General features: G+C 44.6%; 1 protein-coding gene across 4 annotated transcripts in view; it reads right to left on the bottom strand.

The window, feature by feature from the left end:
- The window catches only part of LOC137527112 (inverted formin-2-like), a 137450-nt gene that overhangs the window by 72535 nt on the left and 41798 nt on the right, over positions 1–23117 (bottom strand). For all 4 annotated transcript variants that reach the window (XM_068247512.1, XM_068247515.1, XM_068247514.1 and 1 more), the window contains exons 3-5: positions 15918–15979; positions 3458–3560; positions 3267–3352 (exon numbers count right to left, since the gene is read on the bottom strand). In XM_068247512.1, the coding sequence (XP_068103613.1) occupies positions 3267–3352; positions 3458–3560; positions 15918–15979 (251 nt within the window). The remainder of the gene's footprint in view (positions 1–3266; positions 3353–3457; positions 3561–15917; positions 15980–23117) is intronic.

The raw sequence follows: 23117 nt of genomic DNA, 5'->3' as shown, positions 1-23117 counted from the left end.
TGCCCAGTATATGTAGTAAGGGGTATATGTACCCAGGATAAGTAGCCAGGTGTATATATATGTCCCTGTTATGGTGTGGTATTTTAGTGTACACACTCAGAGTTTTCTGATTATTGGTGATCCGCAGTATCACCAGTAATACAGATATATTTGATTATATGGTGATCTGCGGAATCACCAATAATACAAATATTTATACGTACTTTGGAAAACACAAGGTACAGATGATATAACTTGTGGAAAACCCACCACACTGACGTTTAACTCAGATGGATGGTGACCTCTGGAAGGAAGGGCAGTGTGTGCGATTCTGTGACTCGGATAAGAATGCAGAATCACGTTCCTCAACAGCAATGATATGCTGAGGAGTTACTGAGTTCCCCGCAAGGAGAACTCAGCAGAGTTAACCCTTTAGTGGACGAACCACTAAAGGGGGCGAAGTCAAACGGAAAACGGTTCGGTATCAGAACTGGCAAGGAAGTACTGAATCGACAGACAGAAATCAAGATCAGAGGTCAAGCCAAGGTCAGCAACGGAAAATCAGATGGGCAGAGGTACAGAATCGAGAAACACAAGAGTAGTCAGAAGCCAAGCCAATAGTCGTTAATGGTACGGGCTGGCGAAGTACAAAATCAGGAGACAAGAGAATAAACAGGTAACAGGCAAAAGGTCATACACAATATACAATGTGTGATGATTTGCTCAGCTGCCTGTGCAGGCAGCCAGCTTTTTGACCATTGTTTTGATTTGCATGCTGCAGGACTCTGGAAAGAAGAGCTTCTATCAGTTTTGCAGCTTGTGCTTGCAGAGGAATTTGCATACGTTGTCATGCAAATTGCCTGGCCATATTCATTGGAGGCGTGTACTATAAGTACTATGTCTTTCCCACAATGCTTCGCTGTTCATAAGGATTTTGTCCTATGTAACACTCCTGGTGGGGTGTCAGCCTTGCTCTCTGTTTGAACATCAGCTTAGAGTAATTCCTGAATCTGCGCTAGGCAGATTTCCCTAGTGCAGTTAAGATTGTATTATCTGTATTGCCTGTTCTGTCTTGTCTTGCCTGTTGCCATTGTCCTGTCCCTATGGTGGTCGACAGGAAATGGTTCTGATCTCTGTTCATGGAGTATTGCTGGTGCAGCGGTTGCTACCAGCTATCTCTTCTGTTCTGTCTCCTGGGATCGCGCTAGCTACTTTTCGCTAGCGCTGGGGATCCTTCTGTTCTGTCTCCTGGGATCGCGCTAGCTACTTTTCGTTAGCGCTGGGGATCCTTCTGTTCTGCTACTCTGTACTTGGATCGCGCTAGCCACTTTTCGCTAGTGCTGTGGATCCTATCTCTCGCTTGTCCCTATTTTCGTGTGTCTGTCTTGTCTGCTATGCTTGCTGGAGGCTCAGTGAGGTAACCGTTAAGCAAGCGCTCGCGTCCTCTGTTTCATGTTTGTCTGTTAATGGTTAGTTAGGCGTGCTTGTCTCTATTGTGCTTATCACGTGGAGACCGCGCATAACCGCGTGCACTGTTGCGAATGAGTGCGGTGTTCGCGGTTAGCTAGAGTTTGTTATTTTCCGTATCTTCTCATTGTATTATTTGCTGTGCCTTTGCTACCCTCGTATTCTATTCTGATCTGCCTTGTGTCACGTCTGGCGATTGCACCTCTCGCAATCGCGTTCCTATTTCATATCTGCTGTTGTGTGTGCGCGGTCGCGGGGTGGCGACTAGATTGGCGCACACACATACAACCTGTCCCTTTGCTCGTTCTCATTCGCAATTGCCTCTCTTGCGATTGCGTTCTGCGCTTCGTACAAATTCCTGTCTGGCATTTGTGGAGGTACAGAGGATTGGTTCCTCTGCACTCCCCAGCACCATCTGCCGACAGGAATTTTCCCTCTACGGGTGCGTAGCACCTTTTGCTGGGTTCCTGCAAATTATACGCTTGTGGAGGATTTCCGCCGTGTCAGCGCACGCGCTGATCACGGGGAAAGTTCCACAATCGTTACACAATGCAATTAGTACTTTAGGCTATCAACAGAATCTGGCTAAGTGTGGATCCCCAGCTCCAGCTGGTTCTAGCACACTTTGGGATCTGACTAGGGTCTGAGTGCTAACACACAAGTATTCGCTGACTGCAGACAACCTGCAACTGACAGAATGCCTGCTTTTATACTGTGCTGGACTCAAACAGCCCGCCCAGCCATTCAACCAATCACAACATGGTTCAAGGACCTTGCAGCACAGCTCAAGGACCTTGCTGAGGTCAGCTGACCAGCTGACTCTTCTTCTAAGAGTATAAAAGGCTCTACTGCACACGGGGTCCAGACTGTCATGAGAGGTGCCTCGGCGAGCAGCATGCCATGAGGCCTGTGAAGGTGTTCCAGGAGTGCAGCCTCGGCGTGGAGTACACCAAGAGGTCTGCGACTGAGTGGTGGATCGTGCTGCCGCTGCGGACGTGGACGTTTCTCCGCGTTCCGCATGCGACCATGCGGGCGGTCGCGCTGCTGATGCGGACAATCCTCCGCATTCAGCCTGCAGTTGCCTCATTACAGTCCCCTGTATAAGTAGTCAGGGGTATATGTCCACAGTATAAGTAGCCAGGTGTATATATGTCCCCTGTATAAGTAGCCAGGGGTATATGTGCCCAGTACATGTAGCCAGGTGTATATGTGTCCTCTGTATAAGTAGCCAGGTGTATATATGTCCCCTGTATTAGTAGCCAGGGGTATATGTGCCCAGTATAATGTAGCCAGGTGCCCCCCCCAGCGGGAGCGCAGAGAAGAGGGAGAGCTGTGGACACAGCGATGGGGAAGACTAGACCAGATTAGCGAAGCACAGGTCTGTCTTCTCCGCGCAAATGGAGTAAGTGTTCTGCTGCCCGCCCGCCGCTCATATCTGCAGGGGGAGCGAGAGAGAAGGTGAGCTCTAAGGTGAGGGTAGGGGGTGGACTGTGTCCACAGCTCTCCCTCTTCTCTGCGCTCCTGATGGGGGGGAAATAAATAATAATAATAAAAAAATACACAGGTCACGGCAGTATGCCCCTAGGGACCCAGCGCCCGGGGGCATGTGTCCTACCCCGCCCACCCCAAGCTACACCCCTGGCTACAGTCCCTGAGTAAGTCAGCAGGCTGCAGCACATAACAAACATTGCCTCATCATATTGCACTAACTTGTATGTTAGGAACAACAGTAGCCTGCAGTACCTGCAGGTAATTTGTGTACAGGGTACCAATGCATATTGAGAGTTTGCAAAACTGCCCCCTAAATAAATACAGTTTACCTTGGAACATCCATCAAGAGTAATATGAACAAGTCTGCTTCACTGAGCCGGCCTCTGTCTCCCTGGAATGACTTCAACCGCTGGACCTTAAATGTAAAACAAAGATTTCACCAAACCAATTCCATAGTCTATATATTTCTGACTAAATATAGGTTTTAACACATTAGAAATACGATAAACGGTTTTCTTACCTCCTCTCTGTCTGGTAGGTTCTTCAGCAGTCCTGATAATCTCTCTGAGCTGTATATGTCTGCTTTCCCCAATTTTATATCTTCAACTATCTGAGCTGCTGATCTGTCGAGGAAAAATAAATGAAACTTTCCTAAGTAGAGAAGTTAATGCTCTCTCCTAAACTCAGGGGAAAACTGCACCTATTGGCATATGATGATAGCCCTGGGTGTGAGTGGAAATAAGGTTTTCATACTTACCAAGCCCTTGTCATTAGCAGAAAAATGACACTGGATTTGCAGTCCAGGTTTCCTGCAGTCATTTGAGATTTGTAGATTTGGGCATTACTGCCATAGAGTATTATACTGTAGGTCTTTTATGGCAGCTATGCCAGTCAAGTGCTGTACTGTATTTAAAGGACCACTCCCGTGAATCATTTCATTTTTAATAACCTCACAGTAGATACATCAAGTATACAAAAGCCTTACTGTGTCATTTTTTTATTTTCTGACATGGCCCTTTAATTTGCCATATATCACTGTAGCCTCCCTCCGTCAGTCTCTGCAGTAGCGCTGAGGGACTTTTTTAACTGTAAAGCCAAAGCAGGGGGAGCCTTGTCAGGTGTTAGGGGAAAAAACAGGTTTAGCCCTGCTCTGCCTTACTGTCCAAACTGTATAGTAAAAACTCATGTGCTGCCAGTCTTCTCATCACGAGCCAATCACATCTAAAGGACCCCCGCACGCAGGCATTGAGGGAGGCAGCTGTCAGCGCAGAATCTGCTGCGCAATGAGCTGCTCTCCCTCTCCAGCCATACGAGTCTGTCTGTCAGAAAAAAAACAGCGATGGGCTGACGGAGGGAAGCTGCAGTGATATATGGCAAATTAAAGCAGGGCTGTGGAGTCAGAGTCGGAGTCGTGGAGTCGGGCAATTTTGGGTGCCTGGAGTCGGAGTCGGGAAAAAATGCACCGACTCCGACTCCTAATGAATTTGTAACTGTAATTAAAATAGAAAATATGATAAAATGTTCTATTTCTCAGATAATAGTCATTAAAAATAATGTATATATACAGTAATAGCTGTGCTTAGTCCACAAAAATGAAATAAACCAATCAAAATGAGTTACTTGTGCTGCTTCAATAAAGCAGTCCCCGTATTTTTAAGGTCAGATATACATATCTGATTGTGACTGTATATATGATGTGTACACAGGAATCTCTTATATATACTAAATAACATCTATGCTGTAAGAATAAAGCCTGATGTGTAGCTTTGTCACTAATACAGATGGTCAACGAGATGGAAATAATTCTGCATTGATGCTGGTTTATGCAAATGTATGCACTCCCTTTGCTGATGAAATCAAATAATGTGATATGTTATTAAAATTTGGTTTGGTGACTACAAATTAACGGGTAACTGAGACGGATGAAAAGTAAAGTTTTATACATACCTGGAGCTTCCTCCAGCCCCCTTCAGGCTAATCAGTCCCTCGCTGTCCTCCACCACCCGGATCTTCTGCTATGAGTCCTGGTAATTCAGCCAGTCAGCGCTGTCCGGCCGCATGCCGCTCCCACAGCCAGGAGCGTTCTGCACCTGCGCAATAGTGCTGCACAGGTGTAGTATGCTCCTGGCGGCGGAGTGTGTGCATGCGCACTACGCCTGACTGGCTCAAGTACCTGGACTCATAGCAGAAGATCCGGGTGGTGGAGGAGGACAACGAGGGACTGATTATCCTGAAGGCGGCTGGAGGAAGCCCCAGGTATGTATAAAACTTTAATTTCATCTGTCTCAGGTTTACTTTGTTACACAGTAGTACTATACTCTACATATGCACTCCCCACAGAGCTGCAGGGAATCCACTGAGAATGCTGTGCACATTGAACACAGAGGTGTTGTCTGTTTACAATCTCCTCATTCCCCTGCAGAGTACCTGCACATCATTCTTACATGTTCCCACACTTACATTGCCTATGGCCTGATAGATGTTCTTTGTTCCGGTTTGTACCTTTTACAAGTACTCTTACCAAGGACTAGTTTTAGTCTAAAGGGAATAAATATAGTAGTCTACATATCCTTCTCACTTCAGTTGTCTTGTAAAATTCCTAAGCGTTAGCAGTTAAGAGACGAATTTCATGTTACATACTTTTAATCAACAAAATTGTAATATGCAAATTAGAGGAGTCGGAGTCGTGGAGTCGGTGGAATCCTAAACTGAGGAGTCGGAGTCGGTGGATTTTTGGACCGACTCCACAGCCCTGAATTAAAGGGCCATGTCAGAAAATAAAAAAATGACACAGTAAGGCTTTTGTATAGTCCTTTAAGAGGAAGAGTGACAGAAACGCATCCAATAGCTAATGTTTGACCTGACTCGTTGATTTCATAGAAAAATTTCTGTCAGGACCTGATGTCTATGGAAAGCATACCTCCACTCTGGTCTACCATATGCTATGGGGTGGAGTGTTACTTTAAGTTTACCAGTGACAGACCAACAACTTTTTCAGTCAACCCATTTTTCAGTTGGACTGCCCACAGACACCGTAGAATATTGTCTGTCACAACTGTGTCCACTAGTGACACTGTTTCAGCAGACAAAGTGCAAGTGACTAATCATCAATATGATGGTAAATTTGTCAATGGGTGAACTGGCTGAATGTGACATCCCAAAACAGACACACACACACACACACACGTACACACACACACACACACACTCACACACTCAGCTAAGTTTTGGGCTGATATGCCAGTTGTTGATTTGAAGGGTTAGTCGTTAGTCGCACAGATGTACTGTACTATGTCTTTGGGCATCTTTATTCATAACATGACTGAAAGGTCTATTAGATGTTCAGTTATGAGGCTCCCTTGTAATCACAGCATACAGTCAGATATACCCATTCTTGATCTGAAACTGTACATTTCTGCGGTCACACAACTTTCCCAGACAGAACTTTGAGGCACTTCTTCCTTACTCAACTTCGGCTAAATACAATAGTAGTATATTACTGCCAAGAACTTTTTCAAGTACGGTAATACTATTGAAAAGTACATTTGTTTTCATTGTTTCACTTTTGTTTATACTATATGATAATTACGGTAAATATGAGGGCTATGATTTCTAATTTCAGGTGTATGTTAATGAAGAACTAAGATAGAGATCTGTTTATAAACTGGATCTCTAATTTACATTTTACCGTACGTTCGCAAAAACAAATGATATACTATGAGTATTTTTATTTTGTTACAAAATGCATGTCTTCCATGATGTATTTTGTAAGCTTGTTCAAGGAAGTCTCTGTCAGCAGAAGGTTGCTGCTAAACACTGAAGGAAAGGGAAAGGTGACACCCCATCTGCACATTAAGCAGGGATGAGATAATGGTGTCCCTCAAGAGAAGAAGAAAAGACATCCAGACCAGGGCAGGGCAGATTAAAATGAATTCCCCAGAATAAAAAAATATATTAGTGATATAGGATGTGGCCATTTATGTTTTGTTGTACCTATAATTGTTTAAGCCAGCATAAACTCATATCTGAGAAGTACTAAGTGATGGTAGTTTCACTTTCAGCTGTATGCCGTTAAACAATGGTAGGCTGAAGTATTAGAGACACAGTTTCACTTGCATTGCGTCCAAGATGAGTTGGCTTGCTCAAGAGCAAGGATAGCCCATTGTTTACATATAGCTGCTGCACAAAGGGTTACCTGCACTTCTTCGCAGCCTGGCGGGCAAAGTACTTAGTAATATTAATGCTACACTAATATCTTATTACTCATCAATCACAGGAATGGTCTCCATTTACTCTGTAGGCTTCCACAACCTAACTCCACAATCAGATTACCGGTACTTCACCAGAAACACTAACGGTAGCCATACACTGGTCGATTTGCCAACAGATTCGACCAACAGATAGATCCCTCTCTGATCGAATCTGATCAAAGGGGGATCGTATGGCTACCTTTACTGCAAACAGATTGTGAACCAAACCGTTCACAATCTGTGGTGGTGCTGCTGCCGCCGCTCCCCCCCCCCCCCCGCCGCATACATTACCTGCTCCGCCGGCGCGACTGCCCCCGGTCACCGCTGCTCCGTCTCCGCTCTGGTCTCCAGGTCCGGCATGCTTTACTTCTTCCTGCCCGGCAGGAAGTTTAAACAGTAGAGCGCCCTCTACTGTTTAAACTTCCTGCCGGGCTAGAAGAAGTGAAGCATGCCGGACCTGGAGACCAGAGCGGAGACGGAGCAGCGGTGACCGGGGGAGCGGGTAATGTATGCGGGCTCTATTGCCTCGGTCGTCGGGTACTCGAACACCGCTAGCGACGTGCTCCCTACCCGCGGGCGATCGACGGTAATTTTCCGCACGGATCGATCGACGGGATCGGACGAAATGGATCGAAATTCGGCGTCTTGCGGGAACGATGTGACAGCAGATTCAATCCCAGTGATCGAATCTGCTGTCGATCTGGCGGGAATCGGCCTAGTGTATGGCCAGCTTAACTTTTTCTACAATTCCGTTTGGAAAGGGTATACAAGCAGCAGCAATGTTTGCGGATTTAATCTGCAATGAGTGCAAAATGTGATACATTTTATGTGGTATCAGCTAGTGTAGTGATAAATTAGTATTGTATTTTTGATGAAGGAGCTTATAGAGACCTCCACACAGAAATAAATAAAAGTGTTTTATAAAAACAATAAGTATTGGGGGTTCGCTTACCTTAAATCTGCCTAGATTATGGATAGGGAATTAATACACAATATAACAGCATTTAGAAAACAAGTCTATTATTTTGTTTTTGACCTAAAAAACTAGAATTTAAAAGATGAGCACATGGACCAATGAAATAAAGGCGATGTTAGGTTATGTTAAATGTTACTCTTGTAGAGTTTTTTTCTTATGTTTACTGGCTGAATCGGTCAAACAAATTATCAAAAAGACTCTCGATGCCCGCTATATATAAGTTTAAGTTTAGCTTATTGGGGCCCTAGAGGGCCAATTGTCCAATAAGACTATTGTTTATTCCTAAGTGGGGGGATACTATTTAGGTGTCCTCTAGCCTTTTTGGAATAACAAGTAGAAATGAGTGCATATAGAACATTTAAGAATGCAACTACAGCTCATTCATTTATTGTTTAGCCTATTTTTTGTTTATTAAGCAATGTTTATGATGGTTTTGTAATATGTAATACGACTGTATGAGCTAGATATAGTTTCTTGTGCACTATATTATGAAAAGATGTTTTCTTTTTCCTTTTATGCTACATAAGTCATGTTTCTAGCAGTTTGACTTTTTGAATCAATAAAAGTTTGATGAAAAAAAAAAAAAAACAATAAGGATTTGTTCACATCTAAAATCGAAATTGCTGACGGCAGCAATTTTTTTTTTCTCCTACCGGCGCTTACCTGCGTGCTTCAATTTTGTGTACATTGCTTTTCAAAGCGCTTTTGCAGAGCGTTTTGATTATTCACTTCCTGACGCAAGTCAAGAAGTGAACTCTTTGACCTGGAAATTAATAAATGCAATGTATTTATTCATCAAAGCGCGAATGCAAATGCCGCACAAAGTGATTTTGAGAGTGTTTTGCGCTTTTCCTATACCTTCCATTGTAGTAAAATCGCCCTAAAGATGGTACAGGCAGCGCTTTGCTGAGCGCATTGGAAACAAACCACTCAGATGTGAACTCTCTCCTAGGGAATCATTGCACAAGAACTTTCAGGACGGATTTGCAAAATCGCCCCAAAAATGGTAAAGGCAGCGATTTGGTGAGCGAATTGGAATCCAACCGCTCTAATGTGAACACTCTCATAGGAAATCAGTGCACAATCGCTTTTAGGGCAATTTTAAAAATCTCCAGCACTTAAAAAAAGCCAAAAGCGCCCTTAGTGTGTACAAGCCCTTATAGTTTTAAAATAATACATGCTACCATAATTAAAATCTATGTATTTTATTTGCCCATTTGTCCTGGTTATTACATCATTTAAATGATGCTCCTATAACAATGAATGGCGCCAATATTTTATTTGAGGGCAGTTCTGCGTCAACCACAAATTTGGAATACTTTAAAGGATCTCTGTCACGAAAATCTTAAAATTTAAAATACATGTAAACATATATAATTAAGAAGTGCGGTTGTTCCAGAATAAAATGAGCCATACATTACTTTTCTCCTATGGTGCTGTCACTTACAGTAGGTAGTAGAAGTCTGACAGAACCGACAGGTTTTGGACTAGACCATCTCCTCATGGGGGGGAGTGTTCACAGGAATGTCTTTATTTTCAAAATGCACTTAGTATGGCAGTTGCTCCGTCCAAGTGTGCAGCGAGCAGGAAGGCTGGCTAGCATCTTTATATGAATCTTTTTCAGGGAATGTCTTTATAAAGAATAAAGGCCATGCTGAGAATACCCTATGGAGAGATGGACTAGCCCAAAACCTGTTAGTAACGTCAGATTTCTACTACTTACTGTAAATGTCAGCAACATAGAAAAGAAGCAATGTATGGCTCATTTTACTCAGGAAGAAATGTACTTTTTTTGTATGTGTTTTAAATTTTAAGATTTTTGCAACAGTTCCTCTTTAACTACTTGCCGACTTCTCCACGCCAATTGGCGTGAGCAGTGCGGCAGCCCCAGGACTGCTCCACGCCATGGGGCTAGCAGGAGATCGCGCGATGCGCACGCATCTCCTGCTTGGGGGTTGGAGCTCCGCCCAGCCTTCAGTCTCCAAGCGGCGATCACCACTGGGAGACTGAAAGACTGCAAAACCGCCATCTGATTACTTTGTACAGCGCTGCGATCTGCAGCAGCGCAGTACTGGGGACACGGCTGTCCCCCTGGCCCACAGGAGAGCGATCGGCTCTCATAGGTTAAAGCCTATGAGATCCGATCATTGGCTGGCTGGGGAGGGAAGGGAATGTAAATAAAAAAAAATTAGTAAATTTTATTTAAAAATAAATTACATAAATATTTATAAAAAAAAAAACAATGTGGGGGCAATCAGACCCCACCAACAGAGAGCTCTGTTGGTGGGGGGAAAAATCACCCGTGTGCTGTGTTGTGCAGCCCTGCAGTTTGGCCTTAAAGCTGCAGTAGCCCAATTAACTAAAATGGCCTGGTCACTAGGGGGGTTTAACACAGCGGTCCTCAAGTGGTTAAATAACAGGTATGTGATTTATTTTTATTTAAATATAATTAATTTGTTTTCATTACATACATACATACATACATTTTTGTATTGTGGAGTGCCCGCAAGCTTGCACATCCCACTAGTAACCATGTGTACACGCCAGCACCATGCAATCATAAATGAATGTGACGCTTTTACTTCATATGTAGAGAGGATGGAACTACACATCCATGGATAGATTGAGTTTCAACAAGGAACAGACAGAGCTCTGAAACCTCACTGTATTTCCATCCTGCCTGCACATAGAATAAAATAACTATGTTCACTTACTGTTGGATGGTGCCAGCCTCTACACTTTTGCATTAGCATTTTTTTTTCACAATGTGGGTAATTTGTTTTTCCATTTAACCATTTTTGTGCATAGGGAAGAGGTTATATGAGGGTGGCTACTTAGTGCCACCCTTATTAACCCTTTGCACTCACAGCCATACCTGCAGCAACCTGAAACACAGACAGCGTTAAAGAAAATAGAAATGGAGAATATTACTTCTCATTATTCTTCAATTAAGCCAACTCACCAATCCTCAAAGTTCCTTCATTCAAGTACTATATATCACCACTCAGCACGCAACCAGACACCAGAGCTTGACTCCATCCTCAACCTGAAAAGGCCCCAAAAGCTCATCTTTGATGATACCAGCCCAAACCAGTACTCCACCTCCACCTTGCTGGCGTCTGAGTCGGACTGAAGCTCTCTGCCCTTAACCAATCCAGCCACGGGCCCATCCATCTGGCCCATCAAGACTCACTCTCATTTCATCAGTCCATAAAACCTTAGAAAAATCAGTCTTGAGATATTTCTTGGCCCAGTCTTGACGTTTCAGCTTGTGTGTCTTGTTCAGTGGTGGTCGTCTTTCAGCCTTTCTTACCTTGGCCATGTCTCTGAGTATTGCACACCTTGTGCTCCAGTGATGTTGCAGCTCTAAAAAATGGTCAAACTGGTGGCAAGTGGCATCTTGGCAGCTGCACGCTTGACTTTTCTCAGTTCATGGGCAGTTATTTTGCGCCTTGGGTTTTCCACACGCTTCTTGCGACCCTGTTGACTATTTTGAATGAAACGCTTGATTGTTCGATGATCACGCTTCACAAGCTTTGCAATTTTAAGAGTGCTGCATCCCTCTGCAAGATATCTCACTATTTTTGACTTTTATGAGCCTGTCAAGTCCTTCTTTTGACCCATTTTGCCAAAGGAAAGGAAGTTGCCTAATAATTATGCACACCTGATATAGGGTGTTGATGTCATTAGACCACACCCCTTCTCATTACAGAGATGCACATCACCTAATATGCTTAATTGGTAGTAGGCTTTCGAGCCTATACAGCTTGGTCAAAATACTCATTTGCCTAATAATTCTGCACTCCCTGTATAAGCGCCTGTTCCCTTGACACTACTGCCCATTATTGTAAATGGTTTAAGTGTGAGAAATCATTTTTCTTGAAAGAGAATCTGTGACTTTAGAAACTTGAAAAAACAAACAAAACCCAAGCAATCCTCATGTTGTCCTGGCTCTATCCACGCCATTTTTGCCGCTTTCCGCTGCAATCGTTGCCTAAAAAAACATTTAAAAAATATTTACTACCAAAGATGGCTGTAACCCTGGTACTGCTTCTGAGGCACAGCGGCGTGCACTTTGCTTGTGCACTCCCATCTAGAGCCATGCACGAGAGGACAGCAAATAGTGAGTTGGCATAATTCAAGAACACTGCAATTTTTTTGAGAACTAATATCCTCCATTTTTATTCCAGTCAGTGTTTTATGTGTGGTCTGTTACAGGTTGGTGTTTAATGCAAGGGGTTAACATTGGTTTGCATAGCACCTGTCGTTCCCTTATATAAGATTCTCACAGGGTGAGCATGGCTACACTCCTTGACTTAGTAAAGGGAGACCAGATAGCGCCATAAGCTTCCTCATTTCTGATACACAGGAGAGGCTCATGGACTTCATCTGAGGAATATCAACCTGCTTGGGGATCATCAGTTAATAAAGCATATTGTGGGTGGGTTATTTCAAATCCTATTATTAGCCCCCTCCAAAAAAAACAAACAAATACACTATCCAGGAATGTTTCGTTGGCAGTTTCCCTAGCAAAAAATGTCAGAGAAATAATAATAATATATAACAGCAGCCTTGCCTGCAGGGCTGTGGAGTCGGAGTCGGAGTCGTGGAGTCGGAGTCGTGGAGTCGGGCAATTTTGGGTGCCTGGAGTCGGAGTCGGGAAAAAATGCACCGACTCCGACTACTAATGAATTTGTAACTGTAATTAAAATAGAAAATATGATAAAATGTTCTATTTCTCAGATAATAGTCATTAAAAATAATGTATATATACAGTAATAGCTGTGCTTAGTCCACAAAAATGAAATAAACCAATCAAAATTAGTTACTTGTGCTGCTTCAATAAAGCAGTCCCCGTATTTTTAAGGTCAGATATACATATCTGATTGTGATTGTATATATGATGTGTACACAGGAATCTCTTATATATGTTACGGCCAGAACCCGAAGTTTGGCCAGAACTAGAAGTGGCCGGCCACTTCGGGTTCTGGCCGGCCAATGTGCGAACTGGCCGCTGCGCTGCGGCCAATGTGAGAAATGCAACAATTCCTGTAAGGTTAATGGGATGTTGTGGCCGCAGCGCAGCGGGCAAATGTATCACACATCTTTACTTTATTCAATGACATTAAGCCGCCCGGCTTTTTCTCTGCCTCTCTCCTCCCCCCCGCCTCTCTCTCCTCCCCCCGCCTCTCTCTCTCTTCTTCTCTTATGGGCAGCCGGCGGGGACACGCGTGTCCAGGAGAGTCGTTCGTCGCGGCAGGAGAGCAGAGCGGGGAGGCTGCAGACATTGCTTCTGCCAGCACCCGCTCTGCAAGAACGGCAGGATTCCCCTGCCGCGACGAACGACTCCGGAGGGACACGCGTGTCCCCGCCCGGCTGCCCATAAGAGAAGAAGAGAGAGAGAGGCGGGGGGAGGAGAGAGAGGCGGGGGGGAGGAGAGAGGCAGAGAAAAAGCCGGGCGGCTTAATGTCATTGAATAAAGTAAAGATGTGTGATACATTTGCCCGCTGCGCTGCGGCCACAACATCCCATTAACCTTACAGGAATTGTTGCATTTCTCACATTGGCCGCAGCGCAGCGGCCAGTTCGCACATTGGCCGGCCAGAACCCGAAGTGGCCGGCCACTTCTAGTTCTGGCCAAACTTCGGGTTCTGACCGTAACATATATACTAAATAACATCTATGCTGTAAGAATAAAGCCTGATGTGTAGCTGTGTCACTAATAGAGATGGTCAATGAGATGGAAATAATTCTGCACTGATGCTGATTTATGCAAATGTATGCACTGAAATAAAATAATTTGATATGTTATTAAAATTTGGTTTGGTGACTACAAATTAAAGGGTACCTGAGACGGATGAAAAGTAAAGTTTTATACATACCTGGGGCTTCCTCCAGCCCCCTTCAGGCTAATCAGTCCCTCACTGTCCTCCACCACCCGGATCTTCTGCTATGAGTCCTGGTAATTCAGCCAGTCAGCGCAGTCCGGCCGCATGCCACTCCCACAGCCAGGAACATTCTGCACCTGCGCAATAGTGCTGCACAGGTGTAGTATGCTCCTAGCGGTGGAGTGTGTTCATGCGCACTACGCCAGACTGGCTCAAGTACCTGGACTCATAGCAGAAGATCCAGGTGGTGGAGGAGGACAACGAGGGACTGATTATCCTGAAGGCGGCTGGAGGAAGCCCCAGGTATGTATAAAACTTTAATTTCATCTGTCTCAGGTTTACTTTGTTACACAGTAGTACTATACTCTACATATGCACTCCCCACAGAGCTGCAGGGAATCCACTGAGAATGCTGTGCACATTGAACACAGAGGTGTTGTCTGTTTACAATCTCCTCATTCCCCTGCAGAGTACCTGCACATCATTCTTACATGTACCCACACTTACATTGCCTAGGGCCTGATAGATGTTCTTTGTTCCGGTTTGTACCTTTTACAAGTACTATTACTAAGGACTAGTTTTAGTCTAAAGGGAATAAATATAGTAGTCTACATATCCTTCTCACTTCAGTTGTCTTGTAAAATTCCTAAGCGTTGGCAGTTATGAGACGAATTTCATGTTACATACTTTTAATCAACAACATTGTAATATGCAAATTAGAGGAGTCGGAGTCGTGGAGTCGGAGTCGGTGGAATCCTAAACTGAGGAGTCGGTGGATTTTTGGACCGACTCCACAGCCCTGCTTGCCTGTTTGGTATGCAGGCACTTCCCCTGTCCACTGCAGCATAATGGTGGCTGGGAATCACTTAGACCTTAGACAAACTGCAGAGCGCTTTGCTGACCGTCAGCACTGCACCTGCGTTTTTAAAAAACGCTCCCATTGAATTGCATTAAAATCACAATAAAACTTTGGCAGAATCACCGCAATAGTGATTTTTTGAAACATTTCAGGAATTCAGCCCTGATTTTTACACAAGTCAATGGGAGCGTTTTTTTTAAAAGCACAAATGCAGCACTGACAGTCAGCAAATCGCTCTGCAGTGTGTCTCAGGCCTTAGAGCTCTTTTCCACTGCTTACTGCGATTACAGCTTACCTAGTTAACAAATTTACAGTACAATGCAGCGTGATTGTTGGTGCAATTGCCGAAGTTCTGGCTTAATATATATGCAAATGCAGGGAAAAATACAGCATGTGCTATGGTTGTGTTGGGGAGAAAATCAAATCAGGTCAAATTGCAGCAATGGTAATGGAGCACCACAACTTCATTGATAATCACAGTGCCCTGCTATTGGCAAAGTGCTGGAAAACAAAGTACAATCTGATTGGAGGGTTGAAACATAGCCAGTGGAAAAGGGCTCTAAGTGACGTCCCCATCAGGCACATCTATCATTTGTTTAGTAAGCCTTTGTTCACATTATAAATCGCAAGCGCGATCACAAGTGCTGAGCGTTTTTGTGCGCAATTTTTTCAAGTGATTCCCGGTGTTTTCTGAGCGTTGGACGATTTTGTGTAAGCGCTTTTGGAAGCGGATCGTAATTGAACCGCTCATATGTGAACACTCTCATAGGGAATCATTATAGAAGCGATTTTAGGGCGATTTCTAAAATTGCCAGTGCTTAAAGAAATATGCAAACGCTCATAGTGTGAACAAGCCCTTAATGTGCAGTCACCAGTTTTTAGAGATCACGTTTAGTGAATGACCCTCTCTAGTAAAGAAAATGCTCAGAGACTGACAATGTAGACATGCTTGCTGAATTATCCCGTGGTATCCTGCCATATCATCCTTCTGGACTGATGAGGGTTACCTTTTAAACTGTTTAAGGAAGATGCCGATGTTCATGCTTCTCCGCGAATCGAGCAGAAACACCTGCAATGTAAATGATTAAACATAAAAGAGATATTCAAATACAAAGATTAGATGCAAGTCACACCTGAACAACCTGTCCCTACCACCCATCCAGGCTCTTCATGTAGCAGCCTGCCTCCTGCATCTTCATGTGTCTGCCTGCTCTCTGAGAACTTCCCCTTCAATCATAACATCTTTTCATTCCAAACAAAACAGTGTGCATGACTGTATGGTAAACCAGTGCTCCCTACAGAAGCATCAAAGACCTGTTCATTTACAGAGACATTACAAAACCATCCTAAACAATAGCACAAACAGGTAACCTTTTCCATCTCCGCCTGGGATAACACGCCACCCGCACATTTCACACGCCTGTATATCCTACTATTACTCACATGCCATGTCACACATGTCCTTCCCTAACCCTGAATATATGTTATCCTACACTATGTCTGCCATTGAGAAACAGTTCTGTGCTCCAAAAACTCCCCCAGCCTAGAAATAATCTGCTTGCTCATGCAAGTCACCCAATATTACTATCTTGCTGCACTGCAATAATTAGCATCACATGTAATAATCCAACAGTGTATGGTTTCACAATCATTTAATAATGAGCATATTGGTACAACAGGAGGAAATGGCAGCGCTTTCAGATATAGGCTGCACCCGAATTGACCAGCAGCATAGATGTGCAGAGCCCAAACATGGGCAGATTACACAACTTGCATTCAAAACAGATGCAGTAACATCCTCCTTTGCTGCATTTATTTATTGTATTTATAAAGCGCCAACATATTACGCAGCGCTGTATCTGTTTTGAATGCAAGTTGTGTAAGTTGCCCGTGTTTGGGCTCTGCACATCTATGCTGCTGGTCAATTCGAGTGCAGCCTATATTTGAAAGCGCTGCCATTTCCACCTGTTATACAAAAATCTTTCTACCTGTGGCTAGCTGCATTCATGTGTATCAGTTTGCATTCAAAGTATTTAGATTAGGGATTAGTGCATATTTTGAATCTGATTTGCATTCAAGGTGTGTATAAGTCCCTGGGGGGCGCTACACACCTCTGTTGGCTTCTTTTCATTTGCAGCCAAGGAGCGCTGCCTATTTCTTGCTGTTCTTTGGAAAAAATGAGCATATTGGGACAGTGAAAATCAGAACAGGTATAAGTTTTTCAATGTCAGGGAATTTGGACACAATGCATTTATCTTAGGTAGGCCAACTAAATATCACTTTAATATCCATGATCACAGTACATTTACATAAGCTCAGTCCAGTATTTCTGCTCCCTCTATGCCTATATTTTGGATCAGATATTTCTGATGTTAGTAAATTTGTACCAGGACTGGCAAATGTAGACAGCAGGAGTATGACCATAGCTCAAAGACAATGGCAAGTGTCTGCTAGGGGGGAGACAGCAGTGCTGAACTAGTAAACTACTACTATCAGTATTACTGCTGCTTCTACTACTTCTAATAATAATAATAATATAATAACAGTAACAATAATAGATCATAATCATTTTTATTAAGAAATCCATGAATACATTTCTTTAAGAGTCTAAATCCTGAACATGTAGCTGCTCCTCACTTCATCCTCCTCCCAATTCTGGAATAGATAAGCAGGGACTGCATTAAGCTTTAAAGCATAGTCCGTAGTTTAGAATCAGAGAAGGTGTGTCCTGGACTCTCAAGATACTAGACCATACATGTCAGACTGTGGCGTACGAACACTCAAATTTGGCCCACAAGTGGTTTCCCGGATTTGCATTATGTCTTTCCCACTCTAGAACACCAGGGAAGCTATAATGGAGGTGAAGCCCTAGATCGCCAGTAAAGCCATGTGTAGGAAGGAGGGGGAAAACACTAGACACCAGGGAACTGTATAGTGGAGGGAAGGGTTCACTGGAAAACAGGGAACTGTTTAGGGGTGTGTATGTGTGTGTGTGTGTGGCGGGGGGGGGGGGGGGGGGGCATCTAGACACCAGTGAGCTTAAAAGAGGAGAGAGGCACTAGACACCAGTGAACTGTATAGGGGAGGGGGCCATTGGACACCAGGGAAATTTAAAAGGAGGGGGGCCACTTGACATCAGCAAACTGTATAGGGGAGGGAGGGAGAATCATTAAACACCAGGAAACTGTAAAGGGGAGGAAGGGAGGACCACTAGACACCTGGGAAATGTATAGGGGTGTAAGGGGCGGCACTAGACACCTGGGAACTGTATAAATGAGGGAGGAGGGCATTACACAACTGGGAAACATATAGGGGAGGGCTACTAGACACCAGTGAACTGTATAGGGGAGGGGGGCCACTAGACACCAGGGTACTCTATAAGGTGGGGAGGGGGCCATTAGACACCAGGGAACTTTATAAGGGAGGGAATTGGCATTGAGGTTGGTCCGCGCCTTAGTCCCAGTGTTCAATTTCGGCCCACTTTGTATTTCAGTTTGACACCCCTGTACTAGAATTTGCTTAGCAGTGTGTGTGATGAGTAAAAAGCATGGGCAGATATTTATGTCAAAATTACAGGCAGCTATTTCGGGGGAGGGGAATATTAAAGCAGAATTTCAAGATGATTTCCTCTTGTCTGACTTTCCAACCCCTGAACATAAGATGAATAGTACTAGGTCACTAAAATGTATTGTAAATACCATATTTAATTGTAGAGCCTGCAGGCGACTGACATTCACTATCTGCTTTCTATGCAGGACTATGCGCTTTATCTGATGTTGGAGGACTGGGGGGAGTGGCAGGAAAGACATAAAAAATTTGGAGCAGGGCTTTCAATAGAATGAATTTGTAGAATTCAGGTTTAAAAACAACAGTACAGAAACAAACATATTCTGTGCAGTAATAATTTTTGCCCAGCAGAAAAAAAAAAGAAACAATAGACAGGTCACAACTATGCGCTTTTGAATAATAACTTGGTTAAGAGAAAGTCTGATATTACTTCAGTATGGAAGAATGTGGGCTGGGGGTGTGCCACGTGTGCCATGAAGAAGAATGGTGCTCTGTATAATTTACAGCATCGCCAACTGCATTTATAGGATTAAATGGTTTATTTACTAAAACCTCTTGCAACATAATACAACTATAAAAAGTCTCTGAAATGAATGTAAGGCCATTATTCTCCTCTACATAATCCATTGTGAGCAAGCTTAGGCAGCTTGCGGTTCCTTTGCCATTGCTTAACAGTATATGTTTTTAAGTATGTGCATTTATAAGAGTGGGATGCTAGACAGAAGCAATGTATTCATACTGTAAAATTTAACACTGTAACTGACAGATTCCATGTGTGTATGAGAACAGAGAACTGAGCTCACCAAACTCCTAATTCCATCACTTAGTAATATTTACACCTTAAAGAGGAACTCCAGTAAAAATAATGTAATTAAAAAAGTACTTCATTTTTACAATAATTATGTATAAATGATTTAGTCAGTGTTTGCCCATAGTAAAATCTTTTAAATCCCTGATTTATATTCTGACATTTATCACGTGGTGACATTTTTACTGTTGGCAGGTGATGTAGCTGCTGCATGCTGTTTTGGCAGTTGGAAACAGCTGTAAACAGCTATTTCCCACAATGCAACATGGTTCACAGACAGGAAACTGCCAAGAGTACGTACTTAGAATTTCTTTGTGGGAGGGGTTTCACCACAATATCAGTCATACAGCGCCCCCTGATGGTCTGTTTGTGAAAAGGAATAGATTTCTCATGTAAAAGCTACTGATTGGGATAAAGTTCAATTCTTGGTCGGAGTTTCTCTTTAAAGGGTATCCAAACTGACAACTTTGGTTTAAACCTAACAATACAGTACTTTCCCCTTTAGATTACCTGATCTTCCTGCACTCCCGGTTTGCTTCAATGTTGGTCCCATTTCCTGTTCTTTATGATTCTGTTTTGCAACTGCAGGGCAGTCAAATAGATTTTTTTGGAAGGGGTTGGAGTTTTGGGAGGTGTGTCTGCTTATTAATGCAATGCCAGTTTTCCCTGGTATGTGCAGGTGGGTTCTGTGTCACTTTTACAGGGGCCTGAGAAGACTCTATGGCCAGTTTCACACTGTGAATCTACGGTTGCGGTGCGGCCCGGGGGCTGTACTGCAGAAAAAAACCTTCGGGGATTACCGCGTTAATACATGGTTATCCCCATCTGGCAGCAGGCCAAGCAGGAAGTGACACTCGCTTCCTGTGGCCAAATCAATGACATGCGCAGAAATGTATTGCTAAAATACGCTTCTGCACATGAGTGATGCGTAAAACGTGCGGCGGTTATTTTAAAACACGTGCGTTGACATGGACTTACATTAATTCTGGTCCGCCACATGTCGCTGCAGAGTAATGTAAGTATGCACGTTAGATTAGTTACTTCCGCCGCGCTGCGTGTAGTGTGATATGCCTCATAGACTTTCATTGCACCATTGTGAAAAGTCCCTAAAGCATTCAAGAAGTGGCTCTAATCAATCTGGTGGACCACTGTTGGGTCTGTCTTTTCAATTGGCCATCTTGCGGGAACCCAACACTACTGCCTTTTTACTTCCCCACGTCCAAAAAGCAATAAACGCAATGCATTAGAGTGTTCTCCCCAGAATTTTTTTCCAGACGGGGGTGAGGGTGGTATGAAAAAGTTGCCGTGTGGGGCAAGATGAGAGAATGCAGGGCCCGTGTTTCTCTGCGCAACTCTGCTTACAACATAGAAGGAGGTAAGCCGCTAAAAGCCGGGTGCTCATCAAAACTAGCCGTGTTGAGCACCCAGCTAAAAGAGCCTGGGGAGAACACTGCATTACTTCAGAAAAGTGGGAAGAAACAATTAATGGTAAAGCTCTTAATTTTGTAGAACAGTGCACAGTATAATTTAAAGCACCGGCAAATTAAATGGATAATGGTATTGTGACGGTCGGCCTACCGCGTGTCACTTATGGCACCACCTCCTGCCCTACTAGCTGCGGGAGGACAGGTGGCAGCCTGATACCGGCTGGGGTAATGTGAGTCAGTAGCCAAGGTACAAAAGGGCGAGGCAGAGAATGGTCTAAACAATCTGGGTCATACACGGGTATCAGATGGCTGCGGTACAAGGGACTAGACAGAGCGTGGTCTTAATACAATCCGGGTCATACACTGGTATCAGATGGCTGCGGTACAAGGGACTAGACAGAGAGTGGTCTTAATACAATCCGGGTCATACACTGGTATCAGATGGCTGCGGTACAAGGGGCTAGACAGAGAGTGGTCTTAATGCAATCCGGGTCATACACTGGTATCAGATAGGCAGACATACGGACCAGGCCTGGGACTGGGTCAGCAACCAGAGCCAAGGCTAAACAAGCCACACGCCTCACTGACCCTAGACCCCAGTGACTAGATAGGTACAGTACGAACAATGGAGCAAGGCTACCACTACAAGACAGGTACAGTACAAACACAGAAGTATGGCTAACACTACCTACAAGCGGCAAAATACACGCTATAACAGGCGTGCAGCCGCGTCCCGGAAACCCTTATAAGGCCTCCGCATGCGTAATTTCCGCCGCGTCAGACGCGACATTCCGTCGCGTCACTTCCGGAACACCCGCCGCCTGTTACCATAGGTCGGACGCGTATGTCCCGCGCGTCCTCTGGAACGCATACCTCTGCCTGTTGCTGCAGGCTGAGGCGGCGTGGCACGCAAGCCGGAAGCGCCCGACTCATAGCAGGCATGAGAGGCCGGCAGTATTGTTACACTACCCCCCCCCCCCCCGAGGAGTGCCCTCCGGGCACTCTACCCCTGGTTTGCTGGGGAAATTAGCATGAAATTCCCGAACCAAATCTTGGGCATGTACCTGCCTTGCCGGAATCCAGCACCTCTCCTCAGGTCCGTACCCTTTCCAGTCGATCAGGTACTGCAGCGAGTTTCTAACCCTTCTTGAATCCAAGATTCTCTCCACTTCGTATTCTGTCTCCCCTAACACTGACACGGGAGGTGGCGGGGACGTGGTGGTCTGAGACCCTTTTACTGGTTTCAGTAAGGATACGTGAAACGAATTCCCGACTTTGAGAGAGTCAGGTAACTTGACCTTATAGGCCACTTCATTCAACTTCCTAATGACAGGGAACGGTCCGATAAATCGTGGACCTAACTTGGGCGTGGGTTGCCGCAATGGGATGTTCTTGGTGGACACCCAAACCAGATCCCCAGGAGACAAGTCCGGTTCCCGTGACCGACGCTTGTCAAAGGCGCGTTTCTGTTTGTCTACCGCCTTGCTCAAGTTTCCCCGAACCTGTTCCCATACCTCCGCCATGTGAGTGACCCAATTCTCAACCGCGGGAAGATTCGAAGGAACTCCTGAAAGTGGAGAAAACCTGGGACTCAGTCCCGTAACCACCGGAAATGGGGACATGCCCGCAGAAGAACCCACCTGGTTGTTCAGGGCAAATTCCGCGAACGGGAGGTATGCCGCCCATTCTTCCTGATTGCCAGCTACATAGCAACGCAGGTACTGTTCTACCGACTGGTTTAGTCTCTCGGTCTGGCCATTAGTTTCGGGGTGAAATCCCGATGAAAAGGATAAGGTAACCCCCAGTCGAGAACAAAAGGCATGCCAGAACCGAGAGACGAATTGAACTCCCCTGTCGGAGACAATTCGATCTGGTGCTCCATGAAGCCTGAACACATGGAAAATAAAAAGCTCAGCCAACTCTTTTGCTGAAGGTAATTTAATCAACGGAACAAGATGGGCCATCTTGCTAAAACGGTCTACAGTGACCCAAACAACGGTGTACCCATTGGAGGCAGGAAGATCCACAATAAAGTCCATGGAAATTTCAGACCAAGGTCGAGATGGAATGGGTAAGGGCCGCAAAAGCCCACTGGGCGCAGTCCGAGAGGCTTTACTGCGGGCACAAGTGGCACATTCCCTCACAAACGCCTTAGAATCCCGAGTCAACGATGGCCACCATACCCAACGTGACAGTAGTTCCCTGGTCTTGCTTTCCCCTGGGTGACCGGCCGCCTTGTCTTCATGGAACTGCTGTAAGACCTTGAGCCTCCACTGGGGTGGAACGTACATCCGACCGGCAGGTTTTCCCAACGGAGCTTCACCTTGACAGGAAGAAAGAAGGTTCATTAAGTCTGTCTCTGGTACGGAAGTAGTCAGAGTAGCAACAAAACATTGGGGGGACAC

This window comes from Hyperolius riggenbachi, chromosome 8 (assembly GCF_040937935.1).
Source record: "Hyperolius riggenbachi isolate aHypRig1 chromosome 8, aHypRig1.pri, whole genome shotgun sequence".
NCBI classification, from domain to species: domain Eukaryota; kingdom Metazoa; phylum Chordata; class Amphibia; order Anura; family Hyperoliidae; genus Hyperolius; species Hyperolius riggenbachi.
The sequence above is the reverse complement of the archived record's forward strand: the minus strand, read 5'-3'. Positions and strand labels throughout refer to the sequence as shown.